At 36.9% G+C, this 25,257-nt stretch overlaps 1 protein-coding gene across 4 annotated transcripts in view; it reads right to left on the reverse strand.

Annotated features, from left to right (window-relative positions):
- Positions 1 to 25,257, reverse strand: part of LOC103472527 (glutamate receptor ionotropic, kainate 5-like) — a 219,298-nt gene that overhangs the window by 35,172 nt on the left and 158,869 nt on the right. For all 4 annotated transcript variants that reach the window (XR_001777105.1, XM_008422226.1, XM_017307584.1 and 1 more), the window contains exons 11-14: positions 24,922 to 25,026; positions 23,047 to 23,154; positions 22,759 to 22,962; positions 11,079 to 11,192 (exon numbers count right to left, since the gene is read on the reverse strand). Coding sequence is in view for 3 of the 4 variants with exons in the window: in XM_008422226.1 (XP_008420448.1) it covers positions 11,079 to 11,192; positions 22,759 to 22,962; positions 23,047 to 23,154; positions 24,922 to 25,026 (531 nt within the window). In the remaining variant the exon portion in view is untranslated. The remainder of the gene's footprint in view (positions 1 to 11,078; positions 11,193 to 22,758; positions 22,963 to 23,046; positions 23,155 to 24,921; positions 25,027 to 25,257) is intronic.

Consider the following 25,257-nt stretch of genomic DNA (forward strand, 5'->3'; position numbering starts at 1 on the left):
TGCTGCCAGACACAAATGTATTGTATCGATTACTTTGCAAATCCAAAAGCTAATCTAACATTAAATTACTTGCTTTTGTTTGTTTGTTCCTTTTAGCTCAGAAACTTGCTCAAGAAATTACAGTGAGTTAATTGAAATGTTACACATAGAAAAAAAAGAGCTTTTTTTTTTGCTTTTGCTAATATACAATGACTGAATGTTTATTTAGAAGGATAAATTGGCAATATCTCAAACTTTAAAAAGAGCACACAAAAACTACATATCTGAAAAAAGACTTAATTTATTGTGAACACGGAAGAGTGTAACTTAAAACAGAGAGATGGTATTTAATTGAATTAAAATGTGACTTATAACTTTCAACTTTAAAAGGTTAAACTTTATTGTTGTAAATTGGATTCAAATTCTAGTTTATGCAGCTTAAATTAGATTTCAGGGTCTGAAATTAATCAAACGAATCACATTTCAATCATATAAAACCATATACTGACAAAATAAACATTTTCAATTGAAAAGCCACTTTTGATGCTTAATTATTGAATAAATATACAGATAAGCTCAACAAAAGAGATATTCATTGTTTTTAATGTTATTTAGTTTGGTGCAATGTGCTGCTTTATCTATTCAGCTTTCAAGCATTACAGGAACCACTGATCATTGATACAGCTTTAGAAAAAATACTTATTTAGAAAAGTGAACTGTGGAAGCTGACATTAGCATTGGAAACATCTGTGCTGCTGCAACATGTTTTGATTGAGAGGCTATTTTAGGCTTGACCAGCTCTGGTTACAGGACAACAGTCTTTTCTAGCACTTCAGCATTTTGAAGTGTAAATTTACCTCCAGTGGACCAAGAGAAGAGAGTTTGCTGTCCATTGCTGTCACTTGTGCATCAGATTTATGGGCATATCAGAAACATGTAAATACAAAGGTTCCAGTTTTGAGATTTTTGTTTGTAAAAAAAGGGGGAAAAAAAAGATGTGATCTATGTGTGTGTTTCAAGAGGTTTTAAAAAAGTTAAAATTATGTTTTTTTTAATGTTTTGTAATCATCTAATATTGCATATCAAGGTAGCAAAACTACATTAATGAGTCTCAATACTATGACTACCTATAAGCAACCTTTCTCTAGGTAGGAGAAGAGATCTTACAGCTATATGGAGATTTTTTCCCTGCAAAATAAAAAAATAAATCATAAATCTGATCATTCTGCAGCAGCAGCCCCAACAAGCAGGACAGCTGTGGGTCCTCCACTTCGAGAGCTTAAAGAGTCCCAGCTGCTCGGCAGCCATATGAAATATCAGAAATTTGTTTGCAGCTGACAGACGTTGGCGTTGCCATCAATAGAAAAATAAAATTCTGAAATCAGCCCAACAGTAAACTGCTGTTATTCTTCACCTCGGGGTGTGCTTTTCAGGGGAAGATTACTTCAGCTTATCTGTGAGATGTGATATAAAGCCTTTAATGTCTCTGTCGGGCTTTAACCGTGTGAAGTCTGCTAAATGCTATCAACGAGTGTCAGTAAAGTCAGCACCAGTCCTAAAAAGCTCCAGGCTAAATAGTCTACAAAAAGATTCAAGGCCCCAATTTCTCCCGTTGCGTTTTGGGTGAGTGATATAGGGCTTAGATATTGGCAAGAGAGGCAATGCTATGAAGTACAAAAAACAAAAAAAACAACTCTACTCCAGTAAAATTCTTCACTGCAAAGTGTGACAGTGCTGGAACAAACATTGTGCAAAATATAATATATAGTAGGGCACCGTTTCTTACTGAATCCATACAAGACAGATGTGGCTATTTTTAAGCTTTAGTATTTCTATTTATAACTTTCTAGRAAAGAAATATTTTATGTGAAGCACTGAATCCATAAGCAGCTGCAGACTGCAGCTTTATAGGCTATTCTGTTGCTTAATCTTTTAATTTAAACTCATAAAACAAAATCTCATGCCTGATGACTTTTGTGGTGTTATGATTACATAAATAAATCATCACTTTTACAACATGCTGCATGCTGTAGTCCTCAAGTGTACCACAGACCCTTGAAGCCGTTTCAGCAGAAATCTTTTGTTGTGAAAAACTTAGAAGGAAGTCTCTGGTTGTGGGGGTAAATCAGTGGTCTGTGGTTATTCAGAGTGACAGACGCACCGATTGGCAATTTAGCACTCTTCAGAACAACGTRGAGCGATGAAAAAATATTAAGCAGCGACAAATATCAAGCGGTGTCAGATATTCTGTGTGGAAATCATGCAGTGTGACTGATGTTTTTTGCCCAGCTATGAGATTTTCTGCACCGTCTCTTTTTCCTCGTCCTTCTCTCTCTTCTTGTAGCATCTGGTTTTAAAAATAGGCAGATTAATGTGCAACTAGCTGCCTGTGTATTGTTGTACTGACACCTTGGCCAGATTTATCCGAGATGATGGTGCTGTAGCAACAGATTCTGCACTCTGGCATCTTCCCATGCACAATACAGTTAGAAYTGATTACAGTTGAGATTTTATCATTTTGAGSTCACAATGTGTAACRTGTTCCAGTTTTTTATGAATGTGGAAATCTCACAATGTGTGCAGGTATTAAGGCAAATAAGCAAGATGTATGAAAACTGGAGGAAACATTTGTTCTCACAACAAAGTTATACTTATTCTGCAAATACTTMTTTCAACAACTTTAACGTTAGTTTGCATGAAGGTAATAGTTTGATACACAGTATTGGATTTGTGGTGGCAAAACATGATTTAAACAATATTCTTGAAAATAATCGAATTGTCTCCGTTTTGTTGTTCTTGATTTAACAGGTTAAATATGTAAAACAAAATAACTGTATTAAATCATCTAAATAATTTAAATCAATCCAGTTCAGGTCTGCTAGTCTCTATATTCTAATTTATTTTACTAGAATATAAGGGGTTAATGCTACCTAATAAATAAACAAACATATGGAAAACAAGTTTACATAAAAATCAAGATTATATTTTAAGCAATCTCTGTTTCAGTTCARGTCTGAAAATTTGAACTAAGTTAGATTTTGAATTAAAAAGACACAAATCGACACAAATCAAAAGCTCTTAAACTCATGCTAACTTTAGCAGCAATAGCTACTCAGAGGGCTGACAAACGCTTTGAGTGWCACTCAAAATGTTTTGTCTGTGCAACGAACCTAAAGCACACCAAATATTTATGRCAGCTTGGACATGGTTTGCTAAGCAACAGAGGTGCTTCTCATTTTTMACACCTTTTATAATGTTTTATCACAGACGAAAGCTGTGTGCCGATTACACAACGTGTATAAAAAACTCTGTGCCGATGATTCAAACTGAAGTATGATTAAGCCCTTTCAACAGTGAGGCTCATTTAGCCTTTAGTTTGTCAGCAGTCCAAACAGCTGGGAAAGGAAGTTCAACTTCTCAACTTTAGTACACTGAAAAATTGAAAACACGAAAAAATCTTAACGGAATAGAGAAGGTTCAATAGAAATCTTGAGGTCACTTCTACCTTGTGGTCCATTAGCATACGACCCTGCCAATATGTGTGCCGWGATCAACACGGCCTGTCACCTCATCTACTCAGGGTTGTGCAGTCAGAAGGAGCAGCTTGGTGTTTAACAAAGTGAATTTATGGTTCAAATCCTCCAGTCCAGACTCATCCTGGAGGCAGGAGTTCCCGCCACGGACTGAGACGATGGATCTCTCACAGCACATCAGTGTGAGGGCATAAATTGCCGCTGCAGGCCGTAACTGTGAGTAAAAACGTGCTCTCGGTCAACTTAATCTCTAAATAAACACTTAAGAAAATGCAGCTGGGACACTACTGTGTGAGCTGGGCTTTGCTGTACACACATTAAGCAGCTGACTGATCACTGAGTCAATAAACTGATGCTGTCACTGTGGACTGGATCAAACATGGAGGACAGATGGTGGAGGTGCATACTAATGAGCTGCAGATGTACATTATCTGCAGACAGGGACCGTGYAGCCATTATAATTCTTCCCGCAAGGAGACAGAAGTGAATCTTTTAATGATAATGGCAACTAAGAGAATCRCTATTGTCATTAATTGTTGCTTGACAAGACTTGTGTTCTGAGCTTTGTTTTTCCATTTAGTTTCCATTTCTCAGGACCGAAAGATGCAGAATTTTGAAAGGTGCACAATGTGATTTTCCACAGTTCCAACTGAGTAAGGTTTCCTTTTATACTTTATACCAAGAAGGTGAAAAAAAGAGTMATCTTTTCCTTGAATATGAMMAAAACTATTCRACAAAGTAATMAGTGATGATAATTTGKATTTCCTGCTTTCATTCGAAACATTGTTTGAATAAYTGGTTTTAAAGTTGCATGTTTTCCCTGTGCATCGTTGGGTTTTCTCCAGGTACTCCAAAAACTGTTCAATTAATTGTTCTCTAAATTGTCGTAAGGTCTAAGTGTGCATGTTCATGGTTGTCCTGTGTGTCTATGTGTTTAAGGTAATGCACATTACATGTTTGATCTAAAAATCTGGGCTCTCTAAACATTTTTCACCCTTCTTAAGGAAGTTCTGCACAAAAAGACATCACTTGCTACTACTCTGTGGTTTTGCTCACATATCTCCTTTATCACACTGTGGAAAAGGGAGCAACGCAGTTATTACATTCTACGATGTTCAAATCAAATTAAGTTCACGAAGCAGGAAAGTAACTTTTTTCTGCAAGATTTGTCGTTACACATTTAAATGTAACCTTAYGGAGATATGCTATGAGAACTATTAACTTATATTAAGATGTCTTTATTTAATAATATTTTTCACATGCCATTACAATCTGTGGATATAAATAACTTGGGCATCTCAGAAAAAGTGGAACATTACATACATACACATCAACATTAACATTTCCCCAACRTGTCCCACATGGACATCTAAAACATAACATTCATTCTTCCTTCTGTTTCTCTACCTCCCCTTCTGCATAATATCACAAAAAAGCCAAGGAAATGAATGGTTGCCACATGATGATAGCTGATAAATTCAGCTGAGGGGACAAAACTTTTCTTAAAATGGTCTTTTTTYCCAGCTCAGAGTTCTGTATCTGTGTCCAGATGGGAGCAAAGTGAAGAACCGGTTCAGAAGACGGTCAGGACTGTTTGCAATGTATGGTGAACATATGGTGACTSTGCGATTTGTGYGAGTCAGACTTGGAGTGGGAAGGYGTACAATCCTGGATGCAAYGTGTGAGATTTTGATTATTATTATTTTTTCTTGGTGGTGACATGGAGAGCAGCAGAGTAGAGCGGGTTGAACARGACTTYTGTAGCAGAGTGCTTTCAGTTTATGTACAACTACAGTCTATATTGTGCATGTTTTTGTGTGAAGGTGATAACTAAAGCTTAATTCTTTGTCTACGGTGAACCTAAATATTTGAAAGTATTGATCTCTTTAACCCCTTCAGCATAACGCAGCATGTGAAATAAATTACGATGAAATAAATGACCGATTGCCAAAGGGCTGCCAGAACATTCTTAAGCAAGTCAAGACTTTTTTGGAGCTTCACAAACAGCTGACCTGTGGAAACTCTGGTTGTGATAGCAAAAAAAAAAAAATGCATTAAGAAAACCCAACAGAAGAAACTGAATAAAAACTGAGGTGTAATTCTGAAGAAATGTGGGGCGTTGTTGAGTTTTAAAACTTATACATGGCATTTATTTTATGATGTTTAGTTGRTCAGRTTGGGACTGATAAATCAGGAATGACTTGAAGTGATATTTAGAACAATAATCATGACATCACAACTCAACTCTGAAGGCAAATAAAGAAAACAGAAATGTGTCTTTGTAAACCAGCTTTAAGTTGCTAACCAGTATGCACATATGTAGAAAGCTGTTTAGTAAATGCTTTTTTTTCTTATTTTACTTTTCAAACTGATTAAATCTTTCATTGTTCTAGACTCAACCATAACGTTGCATTTAATTAAGGAAATAATTAAGTTTATGTGATACATAATCAAAGGAAGATGCGGAACAAAGTTAACATGTTACAGATATAAATAAGGTATTGCRGGATGGAAACTCTGCATCCAGGACACTTTTAATGTGATTAGGCATAAATCCTTTTTCTGCATCTGCTTTTTAGTCCAATCCTTCTTTTCAAGGAACTCGRCGTCTTGACCAGGGAGTGATTAGAGGAATCTTACATGACTTTTGATTACGGTCTTCTCAGAAAATCCCCCTTTCAACCTTTTATGTTAAAAGCTCTAAGAAATAAGAAGACAGGAGCCCATCTACAAAGCAGCTTGCAGCTTTATTGTTTTGTATTGCATCAGCCTCTTCGGTGGAGACGCTTCAAAAAGAACCTTTTTCATTTTTGCACCTGATTTTTGCTTTTTGCTTTAGGCCTAAATTGAGCCAAGTGGCTTTTATTTATTTTTTGCTTTTTGCTGTTTCTTGCTTAAAAAAAAAAAAAAAAAAACAGAAAGAAAAAGAAAGAAAAACGTACTTTCATTTAAAAATATACTATGTATTTTTTTTTTCAGAATGTGGAGTGCAGAAAATCTGAGCTGATTGAATTCACTTTAGCTTAAAAAGGCATGCGCTTGAAAATGTAACAATTTGTAGCACTTATGAAGTTCAAAAGCTTTCTGTAGAATTCGACTGTGGCTAGAATCAGACGAAGAGCACAAAACCCATCACTAATGATTTGAGTGTTCCTTGGGGCGCTGTGACCTCAGTAAATGTTAAAAGTTTGTGTRTTTCTTCAGAGTTTAGATTTAAATCCTCCAGCCATTCATTGCCTATAGCTTCTCCTTTAAAGGCCGGAGGGGCCCATTTCCTRCCAGTTTTGGGTACAGAAATTTAAACGAGCAAAATACAGAAGAGAACCATATTAATTCCAAATAAATCAGATTTTTAATAACCTAATGTCRGACATTAGAGACTTTGAACTKTATAAAAGTAGTGTTTTTATATTGATTTTTATATTTAGTTCCAAATAAAACCAGAAATATGTTCGATTGTGTGGGCGCGCCCTTGTGGTGCCCAGATGTACTGCGATAAGTTATGTTTTATGATCAAAAAGTGAATGAATGCAACATGAAGTCCATTTTTCTGATGTCCTCAAATGTACCACATGTCTGAAGCAACCAATCAGAAAGCATTTTCTGATTGGTTGTGATTTTGTGTGACTCATCACCCGGCAGACTTCAATGCAGACAACGTGGAAATAATGGGAAAAAAAACAAACGCCATTGCCCGCAATGGGCTGTAAACATATGTATACTAATTAGTTTTTGGCTATGTTTGTACACAAGTTCTTAAAATTTACAAAAGAAAGTTTCATTTTAGGCTGGAAAAATGGTTCATTCAACATTTTTGTGAATTTCATAGTAAAAATATYAAAAAMAATTCTACTCKGATTTTGATTTTGTGTKTTTTTTKGKYCMAWKKKRWWAARSMWTTTKKYMAAAWKRAAMMAAMMWTKKWAAAWYMWSRARSYTWRKKTKKKSYKRAAAWMAWKRWWMCMRAMMAWTWAAYWRAAAAWWRKTTTTWWKGKKRAAAWWWWARGGKWAAWTYMAAAWTWRRMCMAAAMSGSCMWTTWRRMCCSRRKYYYCYMARGGKTWAAAAAAGCTCCTTTTAATGTGGCAGCTATAGTAACTGCAGTCTATGTTTTCACTGTTTTGGATCTAAAACACTAAAATCATGGTCTCCCTTGGTTTAAGTGTGAGCCATGGCATTTTAAACAACAATTGATTCTCTGATTTAAGGGTTCTAGGGCACAATAAGAGGCTTAGAGCTGGAAGGAAGTGGAGGCAAAATAAAGGCGGGGGGTGGGGGTGGGGGGGATGAGCTTGTAGTGATTTAAAAGTAATCAATAAAATGTTTAATCAAAGGGGGAGCAGGCATAATTTAAGCAGGACTGGTGTGATGTATTCCCTCGGTGTGGTTGTTGGAGAGCTGATGCTGCATTTTGCTTCACCTGTAAATGAGAAACTGCTGCATTGTTTAGGTAAACACACACTGAGCCGCATTATTCCAGCTCATAAGCAGGAAGATATGCAAAATGCACGGACTGGCATGAATTTCTGACTGAATCGTCAACTTGAATTAAAATACCACAGTTTGACAGTATCTTAACAAATGTGTCATTTTATTGCTTTTATACAAAAATCAATTAGCTGATATTAGTTAATAAGGGATATAAATTGAAAGATATGTTTTGTCATTTTCATTTTTAGTATACTTACTAATTCAATATATAAAAATACAAAATACACATTGTCTATTATTGCCGTTTGTTGTTTGCCGGATGTAGTTTTAAAACATTATAACCTCAAATTTCTTTTTAGTTTTGACAATAATAGATTTTTATTACAGAAAAACGTTTTTTTGACAACTTTGTGTTCCTCCCAAAGTGTTTTCTTTTAATGCATAATAGTTAAACATTAATTCAATTTAATGAATGTTCTTCTGCAAATTATATTCATTAAGAAAGCAAACAAASAACGCATTTCTGTAAAGATTATTTTAGTCAGATTTTACTCTCTTTTWCTCATTATTTACTCAAGCACCAAATGTTTCTGGTGCTATCACTTAAAAAAAGTATTTTAATGAAACTGCTGTCAATTTATGCCATAAATGTTAAATGTTTTGGCTCTTCTTTTTTTTTTTTTTTACAAATTAGTGGAAAAAAATAACATCTAACAAGAGGTAAAAAGCAAGTTACYATGAATATGGAATAAATCTGACAATTTCCAAACATTCAATGGAAACATAATAGTGTTGCTTCTTCCTTTAGGGGGGCAGTTTTCATAGTGTAAAACATAAGTTTATWATGCTCTTTATAACACTGGAGCAAATCAACAATATGAATAAAGATAAAAGATCCAGCATTCGCTGCAATCGTTTTATATCCGTCTTCAGTAAACATCAGTGATGACTGAAAAACAGAATAAAGAGGAAAATCCCACAAGAAATTTCAAAAGGTCTTTTTTTGTACATAAAAAGCATGCAGCATTTGAAAACTTCAGAACTGTCACAAATCCCATGTCTTGAATCTGCAGGTCTGTCAGACTCAGGAAGCAGAAAACCCAAATTTTAGATTCCAGTCAGGAAGCCCAAGTCAACCATCCCCCATCAGAGGCTGACAACTCACAATCTAAAGCAGCAGCTCCTGCCTCTATACCTTCGCTGCGTAAAAAAATAAATAAAAACATGCCCTCTATCTGTGTTTTCAGCTCTGCTTTTATCTGATCTGCCCCCCAAAAAGCACCCCCGCCTCTGCTTCGTCAGTGTTTGTAGTAATTCTTTCTGTTGCTTTGTTGGAAACTCAGTTTGACTGTGTGACCCTAGCGGTCGAGCGACTGTCAGCGCCTCCAGCAGCACAGCTCGTGCTGAGAAGGAAGCTCCTGATGCAACTGCAGCTCATTTTTTTTATTTTTTTTTTACCTCTGAATTCCTCAAATCAAACACACAGAGAGGTCGCAGACATGAAATGATATCAGGTGCAGACACTCCACGCTCCAGTCTGTACAACTTAAGTCGCAACGCCGCCTGCGCGATGAATAAAAGTGGACTTTTTAAATTTCACTTTAAAATTTATATTAAGGACAAAACTCAGATAACTTCAATATTTCAATATGCAAACTTTGTAAATGCAAGAAAAATGTTTATACATTTATGTTTGGTGTTGCAAGCAGATTGTAACTATTATTCTATTTCTTTACCAATCTTAACAAAAGGTTATTTTTTATCTCTTAGATAAGGGAATAAAGAATGGAGTCTGGAAGCTCTAAAATTTTTCCACCTTGTTTTTTCTTTATTTATTTAATAATTTGATTTGGAAACTGATGAAAGACAATCCTCTGATTTCCAGACTTCATAGAAAGCCACAGATCAGGCTGCATGTTCAGGATTGTTGGAAGGATCAACATGTGGCCCATTGCTAACTGTTTTGCAGACCCCAAGAGGTATTTTTTTTTTAAATTTTCCAAGATTGTCTCTATTTACTGTCAGTTCTTCCCTCCTCTAATCAACTCTGGCYGGTTTCCCTTTCCCTGAAGAAAAGCACATGAACGGCACAATTTTTCATGGTTGGCATGTTCTGTTCAGAGCGTCAGCTTTGCACCTTCTTTCACATGTTGGTTGGGTTCCTTAACCAGTTAGTTGAAAAAAAAAAAGTTCTTATTCCTTGCTTCCAACAAAAGCCAGATTTGAAGGGAAAACAAATCCTGTCATCTCCTATTTAAATTGTGAATCTTCTTTTTTATTATGACAAATCATGAAAAGGTTCAAGGAGTAATAGTAAATGTACTGTAAATGTAAAAATAACTTTGTTTTTATAACACATATTGCTGCAACAGCAGAAACATGCAGACATTCTAACATAATATTCCACTAAGACGTAACAATGTATCATGTCATATTTCCGAACAAYAAGCCGTTACTTTTTTCACACACTTTGAACAAAGCGATGCGGCTAATATATGGGTTTTTACCAAGGGGGTTTCCAAAGCTTGAAAAGGAAAAAGTACAAGCTCAAGAGTGAATTTGCCTTGAGATGAAAGTGACATTGAGAGCGACAACAAAAGAGAAACTGAGAAAGTGTGTGACCTTGGATTTACACTGAATGTGTCTCTGCTCCGCTGCACACTTCACCAGTGGAGTGGAGCGATTCCTAACCACCATGATCTACACTATGTGTGGCTCCGTTCCACTGTGAACTCCCAGGAGTGCTTTCTTTCAGACTGAGGTGTAGAGCAACCATTAAAGCTAAGTGTCTAACCCTTATAAGCGACATGTTGTCTTTACATATGTTTTAAAACTGCCCCTTTGGTGCGACAGTATAACATCAGACAGATAATCTGTAGGAAAAATCAAGCTCCTTTGCTTCCCTGAGGTCCTTTTTTGCAGAAACACACAACTCCTAGTCAGAAACAACCAACCACAGCCAGGAGGAAGGTCTTAGTTCTTCCTCTTGTGAAAAAATATGAGATTTTTTTCAGATTGTCTCATACTAAACTGTCACAACATAGTGATAGTTTTAACAGACATGTAAAAAGCATTTTATTTATAAAAGTTACCTACTGCAGCTTTAATCAAAACTGAAAATGTAAAGGCGAACTCACCAGATGCACTTGGTAGAGGATGCTGATTCCCAGAGTCATGAATGGCTTGGAGAAATCAATGACCTTCTCCCTCTCTGAGGTTATGGTGAAGCCGGCGACGGCCAGGTCAGCTTTCTACAGCAAGACACAAARCATAGCAGATATGATTGTTTAGCATTGGTAACTCCCAGGTACTGACAGAAGAAGGAAGGTACAGGAGAACGAAAATGGAAAAGGATTCTCTTTTTTTGTTTTACTTGTGGCGCATGTGCAACCAAAGTTGAAAAATAAAATAGATAAAGAATCTCAAACATAAGGTAGAGAAAAATAGGAGAAGGTAGAGAAAAACAGCGATAGCAGAGAGTGTCAGTGGAGTCTCATAGAAAATAAGAAACAAAASCCACACAACATAAAAGAAAGGAAGAAGAGTCAAGTGGGTCAAGTACCGTCAGGGAAAGCTGATATTTGGGTAAAAAAAATCAGGAGGCACAATCATTGAACTGAAGAAAACAAAAAACAAGAACTGAGGCCTAAAAAGACATTTCTTTTTAAAGTGATATACCACCAGAAATGTTTGGTCCTTAAGTAAATAAGAGAGCWAAATCTAACGAACATCATCTTTATGGAAATGTTTTCTCTGTTTGTTTTYCTAATGAACATAATTAGCAGAATAACTTCCAGTAAATTGCATTCATGTTTAACTATTCTGCATTACCAGAAAACACTTTGGGAGGAACATAAAGTTGTCAGAAACAATGTTTTCTGTAATGGTGTTCTAATAGCTGTTGCCTTCAGATACCAACATTTCCTCTCACCGCAGGGTTGATGGTGTAATAGTTTMATCTTTGCAACTTCAAAGAATAATTTTCCAACAATGAACTTAGATCATCTCTTATGAACACAACAGGTTGTTATAAGGATCATTTGGCCATTGACATGGCAATACTATACTAATGGTAATTAATACTTTACAGTCTTGGCTGTAGTGATATGTTTTATTTCAGACAGTCTGTCAGGTCACAGAACAGTAATCATGGATTCTTAACATACAATTAGATTGTACAAATCCGAGAGCTTTCTTTTTTTTCTGAAAACGTTCTACTGCTTATGAAAGGAAGAACACGAGATCAGATCGGGAGTTTGAAAGCTACACAGGTGAGTTAAAAAACAGATGAGGAACAGCTTTGAGAGAGACAAGAAAAGAGTTTGGGATTTTCTTACTGCAAACAAAAATAAACTCAATTTTCAAAAGGCTGTTGCCTCTTTTTTTAAAACTGTGTTTTAAGCAATCTCTAACCAGCGCAACACTTCAATTAAAGTTTGACTCATGTTTATATTGAATTGTTTTGCCTCCTTTTTGTGTTAACACAAACTCATAAATAATAATATAATAATGCTTCATAATTCTCAAACTGTGCTTTAAAGTATCTCTGTTCATTCTGGAATGAWCCATCTTGTCTTGATTTTAGACGTTGTGCTCCAGCTGCCTTAAAACTGTGACAAATAATTTTCAAATTTAGTATCCACTGGAAGCTCAGGGGCAACAATTTATGATCGATAACAGCCAGGCACTTGCAGTCCTATCAGAGAGTCTATACATCATACATAGTTTTGTCTGCCAACCTGTCACTGCTTTCCCCCCTCACAAAATGCTGCCAGTTAAATAACTTCAAGATAGCGGAGGCTTCTTCAGGGTTTATGTAACCGAGTGTCTTCAGTCAGTCTGACAGGCGATTTYGTTTATCTGACTCTATCCGGGTGACAACTACAAAATGACTGAATTTCCTAATGCAAAATAAGAGTCTTAAATATACATATGGGGTTCATAACAAAGGTTAACCTCTAATTCATGCTTTGCAAGACATATTTCACTTATACTGCAAGAACCTGTCCCATTGGATCTCATTAAACAACTGACATGTCAACTGAAATGTCAAATGCCTTAAAATTATTGCCTAGATTTTAAATTAACTGTTAATAGTAAATGTTGACCAATGATGTATTTTTGTTTTTGTAGTTTCACACCAGATTTTGCATTAGTTGAAGAATGATCAGTGAATCAGTAAATGAAAGGGAAATTAAATGTTGATGAAACTCCCATAATCTAATCTTCAAAGAGTCATCATGGAAACGATGCTGTGGGCAGGAAGGATATCTGGTAGCAGTCAGTCATGCAACATATCTGAAGAGGCCTCTGACTGAAGACTGTTGGTGTATCACAGTCTCATGATGGTCATTACATACTACATACATTACAGCTTCATTTCTTGTCGAAAGAAATATCACAGAAATGTGTCCTGGATCCATCAGTTGTTGGGCAGCACTGCAGATTCACTTCTTTTGTTTTKATCATTTCTTCTTAAATTTCTTTCTGACTGAGTAGCCAGAAAGCCTGGCGGAGAAATGTTGAAGTCAGGGATCTGTTTTTAAGACGGTTCCTCTTTTCTCTCCCCTGTTTGGTCCTGCTCTGCATCCATGAAGCCTCTGYTTGGGGTCATAGTTAAGGCACCATTTGAAATTTTGAGATGCTAATTAACTGCTTCCAATTATRAAATATACATTTTGCCCCCAGTTACATAGCWTCATAGCAATAAAGTTAAAAGAAATAAGAGGAAACATCCTTCCAAAACAAGGGGGATAATTATCTAAACATGCAAAAYATACCTGAACTCCCCAAAAATGAACTACAGTTTGCAAAAAGTTCAAATCAGTATGTATGTAGTAGATCTACCCCAACATGCTGACACCGTGAGTGGTGSAGTTCTGAAAGTGTCTCRGAAAAATATTAACAGGAAACAACAGCCTGGATGATCATCTCCTGCTCATTACGCCAGAAACTTAGATTTATTCTGTAAGGACACTGATTATTCAAACACAACTCATACATTCATCAGACATAATTAGCCGTCTGAGTTCTGTATGGCCAATATGTTGCCTAATTTGTGGAATCATGCTGTCAGATGCAATGATTAATAAAAATTCTGTTTGGTTGAAGGTATCGCTCAACCGTTGTGTCATGACTGAATGAATGCAAATGGAGGCCGGGCGTGTTTTTAAACCAGGAGTTAAAGTTACTTACTGCTGCCAGTCTTGAAGAAAAGTAAATGAATGCATAAAAACYAACTTCAGCTACCCCCTCACACAGCTTCMATCATTTATTTTCAGTTGCATTTCATTTCTTCAAACCCAATTTAATCAATGTAAGGWTTAAATTAACTYCTATCCTACTGATATTCAGAGATGATGCACCGACTGTTGGATGTCCTGAATTCATTACGGCATTCATAATAAGGGTYGGCGCCTTCCTCCCAAACATTTAAACCACCTTTGCACAGATTCTGGAGCTTTTAATGAAATATTGATTTTCTTACTGTAGAGAAGTCAGTGTTGAAGGTGCAGCTGCCACTGAATGTATTAGGAGTTAACAATGAATTGTTATTGTGCTGGTGTCATGGGACAATGAGAACCTTGGTCCCTAACAAGTGCCTTTTGTCCCGATTGCGTAAATAGTGGAACAGCAGGACTGAAGGTTACACYAGACACAAATGTAGACAAACTGATGACAAACTTTAAAATAAAACACAAATTTCCATCTGGAGGGTGGACTCAACCTGTTTGATTTCTCCTGCTATGATTAAGACGGTTCCTCTTTTYTCTCSGCTGTTTGGTCCTGCTCTGYATCCATGAAGCCTCTGTTWGGGGTCATAGTTAAGGCACCATTTGAGATTTTGAGAYACTAATTAGCTGCTTCCAATTATAAAAYATACATTTTATATTTGGAATCAGTTCTATGAGGTGCCAGACTTTATTTGTTCTTTTTATTTTTTACCTRACAAAGAAATCTGAATTATGTTAGAGTACTGTCCCTTTAATCTGAGTTCTAAAGTGAATTATTCACATTTTACACGTGTGCCTAGTGCTGAATATGGATAAAGTCGTCATACAGGAGAATGAATTCATGAAAATGTTATCTGTGAAATATTACCTGGAGTTCTAATTCAGACTCTCTATTCTTCCTTGTTAAATATACAGAAACTAGCTCTCTTCATCATACTCTTGATCTCATTCTAATACAAAGAGGGGACTGTTATTAATAACTATTGAAATGTGTGACCACGGAGACTGTGAGAGGAAATTTGAATCTCGTATGCATCTGATCATGCAGATACAAAATTAAAAGCAGCAACTGTATTTTTTCCTTATAGTTGCCATGAGCAACTTTACAGAGAACAGCTTCCCCAACTTGCCCATTTCGGTTTATCATAGTGTTGACAGTATTATAGCCTGAACAATAAATGATAATCATCTGGAAAAAAAAGTATCATTAAGAGGAGGCCGGCCAATTGGTTTGACTTACAGTTCTGTACTTTAGGGCACAGAGCAGCCCACTATTAAAAGGATCTTAGCTAGATTAGAAAAATGTGATAATTTAGGACAAATTGAAKCTAGAACAACTTGTTAAATTCAAATAGTGGAAAAAGAAAAAAACAAAAAACAATCCCCAGGCTGTAGGCGGGCAGAGAGTTTTAGCATTTTCCTTAAACCGATGCAGACTTAATTTGCTGCTTTAATTGACATTGGTTTACATTAGATAAAACAATATGACAATCTGTTTTTTATGTGCCTTGAGACAACATKTGCTGTGAATTGGTGCTATATAAATAAACTTAATTAAATTGAATTTTCACTGAGGTACTACGGGTGCAAACTGAGGGCATTAAATGTAAGATAGCAAACGTCCTTTATTTCACTCTAATATTAATTTTCCTAATCCACTAAACAMATTTTTCATGCTTCTGAAGTTGCTCTGCTCCATCCTTAAAACCAGCTTTTTTTTGGAGAAACCCATTGCTGTTGAACTTTCTCTGCTTACGGATCTTTCTGCAGTGAACTGCAAGAGCACAACAAGCATGTCCTAAAGAAGGCAGGGATGTAAACACCCTGTTATTCTGCTGGCCTTAACATTTATACAACCATCTTTTTGTTCCACAWGAAAAAAATAAATAAAACATACTTTAGAGAGCAGGTTTCATCCCTGCAGAAAAAGTCAACATYGATGTGCAATATACAACAGAAAATATTTTTGCAGGAGACATTACATCTGGTCATAGAGACATACTGTTGAGGAGGAGTCGAATATTTTAGAAAAGATGTGAAAAAAATATTGTGAGAGCAGTGTTTTGGAGTGAGAGGAGTTTAATCTGAGACTAAAAACAAAAATCATACTCTGTATTCGCCCTTTCTTTGGAAGTAAAARTGTCTCTAATATGGAATCAAGAAATATAAACGCTTAAACAATAGGAATGTAGCTTCTGATTGACTTAAACTACCATGTTCAATTTGCTTAACAAACATTAATCTTCTATTCGTAAATAATTTWAAAATTTTACTCAGCCAGCAAATAGAAGATATATTCATRAAAATATCAGTCAAGTTAAGGGATTACTTAATTATGCATGACATATTTTCATTCCATTTTTGAGTCTTCATCAAAAAATGTTTTCATTGTTATTGTAAAGATGTGTTTGCAGCAGGTTATTTTACAGAACTAACTTTTTTTATAGATATATTTGCTTTCATATTTGGCACAAAAAGAATTGAAACCGACTTTGTGTCTCCAGCTTCGGTTCCACTCACACCCCGGCTGATGAGACTGCAGTGAAATCTGTTGGAAAATTGGCTGGTCCATCTATTCAACTTTACATAATGCAAAAGCATGGGCCCTTTCTTCTTTCTGCCCTCAGTGGAGCGAGCACCAAAAATAATGAAGCTACTGCTGTCATGAAGTGGTGTTAGAAGAGGGACCCAAATGTAGACTAACACACGAGGCCAGAGCCAAGAAAAACAATGTTTTATTAAACAAATAGAAGAGCAGACACACACCCTGAACTCCAAAGTGAATTCCCCCCCAAAAAACAAGGTCCAGCACAGAAATAAAAGTGAGCAGAAAACAAGAACGACACAAATGTAGCCGGAAACGCCGATGATCTGCCATGTAAACCAAGAAAACCAATGTGCGTACATAAACTCAGGAATATACTCAGAGGGGTCAGAGATAAAAGGTGTCTGAATGAAGATGAGTGGACTGGAGGCAGAGAACAGGTGGTGGAATAGACACAATGGGAGACTATCAATAGAGACTGGCAGAGAGAAGCTATACAAAAAAAATACAGTTTCTACAGAGAAAACAAGGAACTAAATACAGAGCTGCACATGACAAAATGTCCTTTGAAGGTATTCAAGCCAGTTTAACCCTTTTCGGTGGGCATAGAGAATAAATGGATGGATGGGTTTTCAAAGTCCATAAAAATAAAAAATCTGTAAAAGAATGCTGTGAATTTATATTCAGGTCTAAACTCTTTTAAGCCGTCATTTGCATGGATAACAGTTGCAATCCAGTTGGGGTATGTCTTTTTTATTTTTGCACCTCTGAAATATCTTCCTCTCCTTTGCAAAAAAAAGCTCAAGATTAGCAACACTGGACAGAGGAGAATCTGTGAACATAAATTCCCAAATCTCGTTACAGATTCTCTCTTCTGTAAGTCCATTACAACATGTACCTGATCTACAATAGCATGTCTTGGATCAAAGCCTATGCTTTATACTGGAAAGCCCATTCTAATGTGAATTCACCTGATAGGATGGAAGTTGATGATTCAGTTTCGACACTCACGATCCAAACCATGCCACTGTAMTCCAAACTTTTTGTTTTGGTTATGTTGTAACCTCTAGATGTATTTTCTTCGGGATTGACCTGTTTTGCTCGTGTTAAAACCAGTTTTTCTGTCCTCACTGAAAAAAATAAATGCCCACAGAGAACAGGTGGTGAAACAAGCAATGGGAGACTAGCAGAGAGAAACTATAAGTAATAATAATAATAATAATAATAACATGGCTTCTACAAAGCAAACAAGGAATAAACCAAATCCCTGAAATACTGAGCTGCATATATACAATTATCCGCTTTTGATGGCTTTCCTCTTGCTTCTCTAGTAACTCAGAATGCAACTGTGGTTTAAAAAAATACGTCTGATTTTTCTTTCAATTCATAATTATGCACAACTTTGAGTAGGTCTGTGACAGAAAATCCCAATGAGGTTGTAACATAATAAAATGAAAAATGTCTGAAGGAGGATGAATGCTTTTGGAAAGCACTGTGAAACCAACTAACAAAACTCATCAACAAGTCTATTAAATACATAAAGCAGACAGAGGGAAAGAGCTGCATCAGGGGAAAAGAAGGAGGATCTTCAATATCGTAATATTTAAWCCATGATAGCTGAATATTTCATAAGGTGCCTTCTGGAGGGAAAAAAGCCTAATAGATCTTAAAAGTCAGCATTCAGTTGGATAATGCACTTTTTCCACATCACATTCCTTTAAATTTCACTTTCTTTCCTACTGGAGGACACAAAGAAATTCAATTTACTGTATTCCAGTTTTATCAATTGGTAATATTGACTGGACACTGAGAGGGAGCTGAAATCCATCCATAACACAGCCAGCTCATGAAGCTTTCTTCTGGTGACATAAGCACAGTTTAAAGTGGGTTCCTGAGAAACCCTCTATTAAAATGCCCCTTTCAGTTCTGTTTTTCCACACCAAAACCGCCGCAATACACCCCAGTTTGGATTTAACCTTGATGGATGAAGACAGAAAGGTGAAATTAAAAGTGAAAGATAATCTCATTAAGGTTCAAGTCAACTGAGACCCAGAGTGGAGCCATAGTGGAGTGTTTATCTGGACCCCAGACACCTCTCTGCTCTTTAATTAACACCTAATTGATTAACAAGCACCCACTTCTTAAATGAATTTCTCCCACTTTCATCAGACTCCTCAGTCTTACCAACAACAAAGTTTATAGGAGTGTTTAGGTTGGACAGTTGTCATGTTTGAGCAGTGAGAGCCAGAGAGAGAGAGAAGGAAAGGGAGAGAGTAATCTTTCAAATGCATAGTTTTGCAGCCACAAATTTCAAATAAAGGGATACCTGCTTGTGTGTGTGTCTGCGTGTGTGTGAGTGTGGGTTCAAACTGAGGGATCCCACAGTGTAATTGAAACAGCTCTGTATAATTAGTAAGGAAAAAAGGCAGTTGATTAGCCTCTTAATGGCTCGCCTGTGTTCCCCAGTTTCTCTTTCTGACACACACACACACACACACACGCACCCACACCCACACACAAACACACACACACACCCATCAGCCACAATCACCATTACCATCACCATTATGTGTTTGTGTGTGGCCCTGCTTCCAAACACAAGAGAACAATTTTTGGGGCCGCTAACCCAGAGACTATTTTTGAGGCTTTTTATTAGACCCCACTAATTAAACAAAGGTTAWAGCATCTTTGTAGGGTTAGAGTTAAAAGTGCCACARTGTTTTAGGCTGGGTTACAAGGTTTGGGGATGTATTATGGCTTCCTCATCACACCCCTTTCACAGAGCTCTACCAGGCTGGGCAGCCTTCTTTTTCTGTCTCAGAGCTCTATCATAAACACATAACAAGCCCTTCTTTAAACTGGTTGTGGCTGATCATAAATCACCAATCACATGAGTTTATTGCAAAATCAAAAGCCAGAGGAGGTTTGGAGAAGAAGARGGTTGGTATAGAGCGGTCTTCAGACATGCAAACATATGGATCRGGTAAAACATATCGGATCTGCACAATGACTTTTCAGTTTTGTAATAATTGTTACTGATACACTTAGCTTAGGTTCAATGATCTTTACTCTCTCAGCATACTTCAGTGTGACGAATTCTGTGAATAAAACAACACTGTGAAGGTTCTGGTGTGTTTTTGTGTTATCGCTACATCACATGCTTGAACCACCAAGCTGGGTAACTCCATCACAGGGACTTAGAGACTATGACTAATTCCTCTGGCAGCTCTGAGGCGACAGTCTGGCCACTGCCTTCCTGTGCAATTCTGCTTGAAAAAGATTCTCGCTTATAGCAAAGTTTGGGCTTCCTCCCCATGACTTGGATTGTCTCTGGTAGATTTTCTACTGGGCCAATCAGCGAACACAAGGACAAGTTGTGAATAATGATTTGAATTTTCTGTGCCGTCTTAAAATGGTAGTTTGCTGGTAGTTTTAGCAATGGCAGCAGAGGAAGTGAAAAAAGCCAATCATTCMATATTGGCCACTTTTACAATATCTRAAATAACATTAACAGTCGTCTAGTTCAGCACTTGTCTCTTCACAGTTGAGGACAGTTGTTACAGCGCAGTCAATTTCCAACAAGATCCTTAGCATCGAACTGGCTCATTACATATGGCACGGGTAAACGTTAGCAATTGGGTGAAGCMAGCAGCATAGAACAAGGGAATGAATTTTACCATCTACTGCAGTGTAACAGTGAGATTCAACCCCAGATGCTTTCTTGGCCCGTTTAGAAAACTCAGAGGGTCACTGAGATATTCCAGCATTAAGTATTTTGTAGAGGAGGTTTAATTTGAGARTGTGGGACCTGCTCTGTCCTGAGCAGGCAGTGAGTGGTAGCGTGACCCATCTCACTTCCTGTTCTGCTGAACGCCGTYGCCCATGGTCAGAGCAGAGGAGAACTATTCCMCTYTGTGTTCAGTTTATCAGCACAAAAATAGTTGATTTTAGGGTTAGTTACATTTTAAATATCAGTGAGAGGGTTTACTATTAAGTCATAGGAGAAACAGACTTTTTAATATATATATTTGTATAAATATATCGTATAAAAAGAAAACTGCAGGAATGTTGGCTGTTCATTTCGGCTGCTAACAGATGAGTGGACTAATAGGTTCTGGTTTATTTGTTCCTTTGCCTTTTTGAACTTTTGCACATTTCGTTATTTTGTGTTCAACTTTTTAGGGTTCTGCTAGAAGACATCAGTTTGTGCCCACCTTAAGGACATTTTGTCAATTTGGCATTTTTCAGCACAGTTGTTCTGTTTTATTCATTTGAGCTTTGMGCTTCTGTCTGTGGTGAAGTATTTGGAAATGTTAGCAGTTAAATCTCAATTAGGAAACRGTAAATTCTCAGACAACTTTAACTGTGCTAATAGATAACATGAGACACTAAAACTGTGTAACTTTGTTTCAAACAATTAGCACTAATTTTCTGCTGACTGTGCTCTCAAAGTGGAGTGACTCACATCTAAATAAGTGACCATTCACATCAGGAAGGATTGAAAAGAAAATGTTTACATCCTGTTAATTCTTAAAATAAAATTTTAACAGGCTACAACTAGTAATTGCAAGTGAAAGAAAATCAGAAATCAAAAAAATTCCAGAGCTTTTCATATATTTGTTTTGCAAAACCTTATTTTGCYCAGAAAGCAATTAAAATTTTTGCACTTCAACTAAGTAAGTCCTAATTTTCCATAACTAAAATAAAATTCTAACAACTTAACAGGGTTTTTCTAAACACACAGAAATACAAAACGYTCTCGCTGTCTCTTCCCCTCATCATCTTTAYCTCCTCTTGCAGTTTTCTTTGCAGACAATTCTCTAATCAGTGTTAATTAGACTTGACTTAAAGTGAACCACTTTCACTGAGAAAACAACTAACTTGGGAAATTGAGCTTCAGCTGAGCCACTTAATACGTCCTGAGCTTCCCTGTGACTGCTGATCAGAGCTGAGAGGCTTTCCAACACTCCACCGCTTGTATAATTGGCTGACGCTTGTGTTGCAGTTAAGAGTGCCATCACTGTCAGTAACTCAAAGCCCACGTCTTGCACCCTCACCCCTGCCTGTTGCCATAACAACTAATGCAGAGGCAATGTTAGAGAAATCAATTGGGGATGCTCGTGTTTTTTTGTACGCGGTGGCTTCGCCTGATTCAATTTGTTGCTTTTGAATGTGAAATGTTTTCGGTTTGGTCACACTTGAACTTGACGGTGCTGTAAAGCAGTGGAGAATTTTCACTTCATCTTTTGCCAACTTCAAACCCAACATGTTGCAGATATGGGGCTTTTCTCGCAATATACTGAGGCACTTKTAACCACCTTAAAACCATGGCTACACTTTGCACTTGCTTTTGGAGAGTGTATATTATCTCGGCGTTATTTTCATTCATTATCATTCGAGGTGACCCTAAAGTATCCGCCAACTGRAATCCCAGGTGACAGTTTGTACTGGAAGAAGAGGAGTGAAGCATAGGAGGATTTAATAAAGGAAGTGAAAAAAGCAGCTGTCTARGAGAATGTAGCAAACACAGAGAGGATGGGAGTGCCAAAGAGAATGAAGAGCCGATAGGGGATCCATCCAAAAGAATGACAGAGTCTGCATTAAAGAGAAGGTGGCTGAGGACAGAGTGAGCAGCGGCATGAATCCAAAAAGAATCAGCCTGTGAGTGTAGCAGCACCACGGATGACATTGGCAGGTCAAATGACCGAGACTGAACTGGAAGAGCTGGAGGCAACTTGCAAAGGACTCATAGTTGTAGGAACTAAGAGATCGATTTTGTTGTGAATTTATTGGATTTTCATTTAAAAATTATAGAGTTTTTTTCCACCGGTTGCTTATTTTCCCTTCCAGAAATGCTTTTCAGCTCAGAGCTTAGAGTTCTATCATGTTAAATTCTGTTTTGTGAACAATTTGTTAGTCAAAAATAAAAATATGCACCACTTTCAAAGAGGCTGAAGGCCCCAAATGAAGGAAATTCCTTGCAAAATCAAAAGTGTTATTTTTAGTCAGCCTATTTATTCTCTACCATTTCATACTCACCCTGTTGATCAACTCCCCCACCATGCCGGTCCAGCTGCCGTTAGGCTCAGGTGCTCCATATAGCCCATCATCCACCAGCTTGATCTTGAAGGAGAACTTCAGGATGTCTGCCAGCTCCCTCAGCATGTCCACACAGAAACCTTCGTACTGATCATTTCCTTGAAAGTTCTGATAATTGGACTTGCGCATTACATATGGGTTTTCCTATCAGATCAASAACAAAAACATTGGGCTGTTGGCTGAAACAGCCCAACACAAGCACATTATGTATRTTTAATAACACATTACCAGTATGGTGGTGACAATTAAGGACTTGTTAGCTAGTGTTTCTGAGGCATTGAGGTCCAAGGAAGTTGAGTTCATTGCCAATGTGTTGTTGGAATACCAAGTGCCAATCTGTGGGGAAGAAAGAGGAATTAAGCACAACCTTAACTTTAAAAAAAAAAATCCACAAAAATGGAAATGCAGAAATGCTAACTGTTTTTGAATAGGAAACCTCACTTTATTTCAACGATCCAATATCCCTTACAGACTCCTGTTCATCTCTTCAATCCTTGAGTTATTGAATTTTTACTGTTAATCTGCTTTGCAAGTTCTAGTCGCGTGAGGACAAAAGYGACAGATTAAATGATTGAAATAGACAATTACTGTAAGAATATAAAATKTGCTTTGGAAAATTTCTAAAAATCTTTTAGAAGATCCGTAGCTACAAGCGGTTCTTCACGTTACAGGCTGGCGGTGTATAGTAGCACCGTCARAGCGGTCCAGCTTTCATGTTGTAAGCACATGCTTTACAACATTGGTTTCCAAACCTTGGTCCTTGAGAGCTACTATTCCGAAACTTTTTGAAGTACATCAGCTCTAATGCACCAAAATCAAATGGATGAATTCCCTGTCCAGCATGTCATTTAGCTCTGCAGASGGATGGCAGCCAGCCATTCATTAGATTCAGGATTGTTGAAGTAGGGATGCACCTAAAAGTTGCAGGATGGCACTTAGGCACAGCTTCTTTACGAGATTAAAAACAGACCCCGTCATACTAAAATCTAATAAGAAGAATGTCAGAACACTTAAAAGTGACAAGTTAATAAAAACTAAATACAATTGCAAGATCATATAAGTAAAATGATAAAAAAAACATGAAGAATATGGTGTGTATGCAAAACACAGTAAAAGGAATGCTGCTTCATTAAATCACAACTATTCTATATATAAAAGTCCATTAGGAACATAAAATTACACTATGCTATAATAAGTATGATTTATTAGAACAATATAATCTGACAACCTTTTTAATAAATCAGACTTGCCTTAGGTAAACTCTCATTAATTTGGGCTGGAAGCTTCTGTTTTGCACAATTTGTTAGGTAGAATGAGGAATCGATGTTTTTGAGTTGCCTTTTGAAGGACAATAAGAAGTTGACCCCAACTCAAAAGCCTTCATTTTATTACTTGATTTACTTTTCAGTGGTCAAGTAGATTTGATCATAGTTGATTGCATGTGATTAGTCTAAAGATGTTGAGTATAATTTCCACTCAGGGTTAATCAGGTCAGCTCAATACAATGTAAAAATTAAGATAGCAAAAAAGAAAAAGAAGCTCATTATTTCAAAAAGACATTTAACAGAAACTCACAGCAATCAGCCACTTCACTTTCAGATTGTTTTARTATTAGATTTCCAGAAGAATGTTGAAAGGTCAAAACAAAATCAGTAAAAAGAACAAACAGTCTTTATTAGGTCTGGACAGAAACCTGTAGATGAATGAATTAATGCATGAAAGAGCTGCTTAATGATCCCTTTAGGTCAGGGGTGCCCAAAGTCGGTCCTCGAGGGCCGGCATCCTGCATGTTTTAGTTCTCTCCCTGGTGGTTGTAACAACCTCCTTAGCAAGTCTATATTCCTAAGCCATCATTTGATCCAGGTGTGTAAAACCAGTGAGAGAACTAAAACATGCAGGATGCCGGCCCTCGAGGACCKACTTTGGGCACCCCTGCTTTAKGTCTTTGGACATCTATTCTGGGATTCTTGTATGACTGATGATCTTAGAAATGTTTACATTTCAAAGTTAGTTTCAGTAGGGAGATGTATTATTATTACTCCTTTAAACTGAGTAAATATCAGTTTAAAGGCTAAGCTCTCCACCTTGTTTTTGTTCTCTTACCTCTTTATGGTCTGCAGGGTGTTTCTCCAAGATCTTCAGGGTGTAGTTGGTCCTCTGTCCTTTACTGTTGAACTCAATGTGGCCTGTCAGGCCGTCATATTCCACCTGATAAAATGATAGAGCACACAAAAACAAAGATAAATGACTGTTCAACAGCCTAATTAGTGAGTTTCTGCTTATAAAATCAGTTGATATAAAGGTTGATATTAATCAAAGAAAAAAGTGAATGCTGTACATTGCTGGTTATAGCGGGTTTGCAAATGTTTGAATCCGTTTAAAACAGATCAATAGCTGTCTTTTTTTTTTCCAAATGTGACCTATGAGTAGGCTGTGATA

Source organism: Poecilia reticulata, linkage group LG11, assembly GCF_000633615.1.
Source record: "Poecilia reticulata strain Guanapo linkage group LG11, Guppy_female_1.0+MT, whole genome shotgun sequence".
NCBI classification, from domain to species: Eukaryota; Metazoa; Chordata; class Actinopteri; order Cyprinodontiformes; family Poeciliidae; genus Poecilia; species Poecilia reticulata.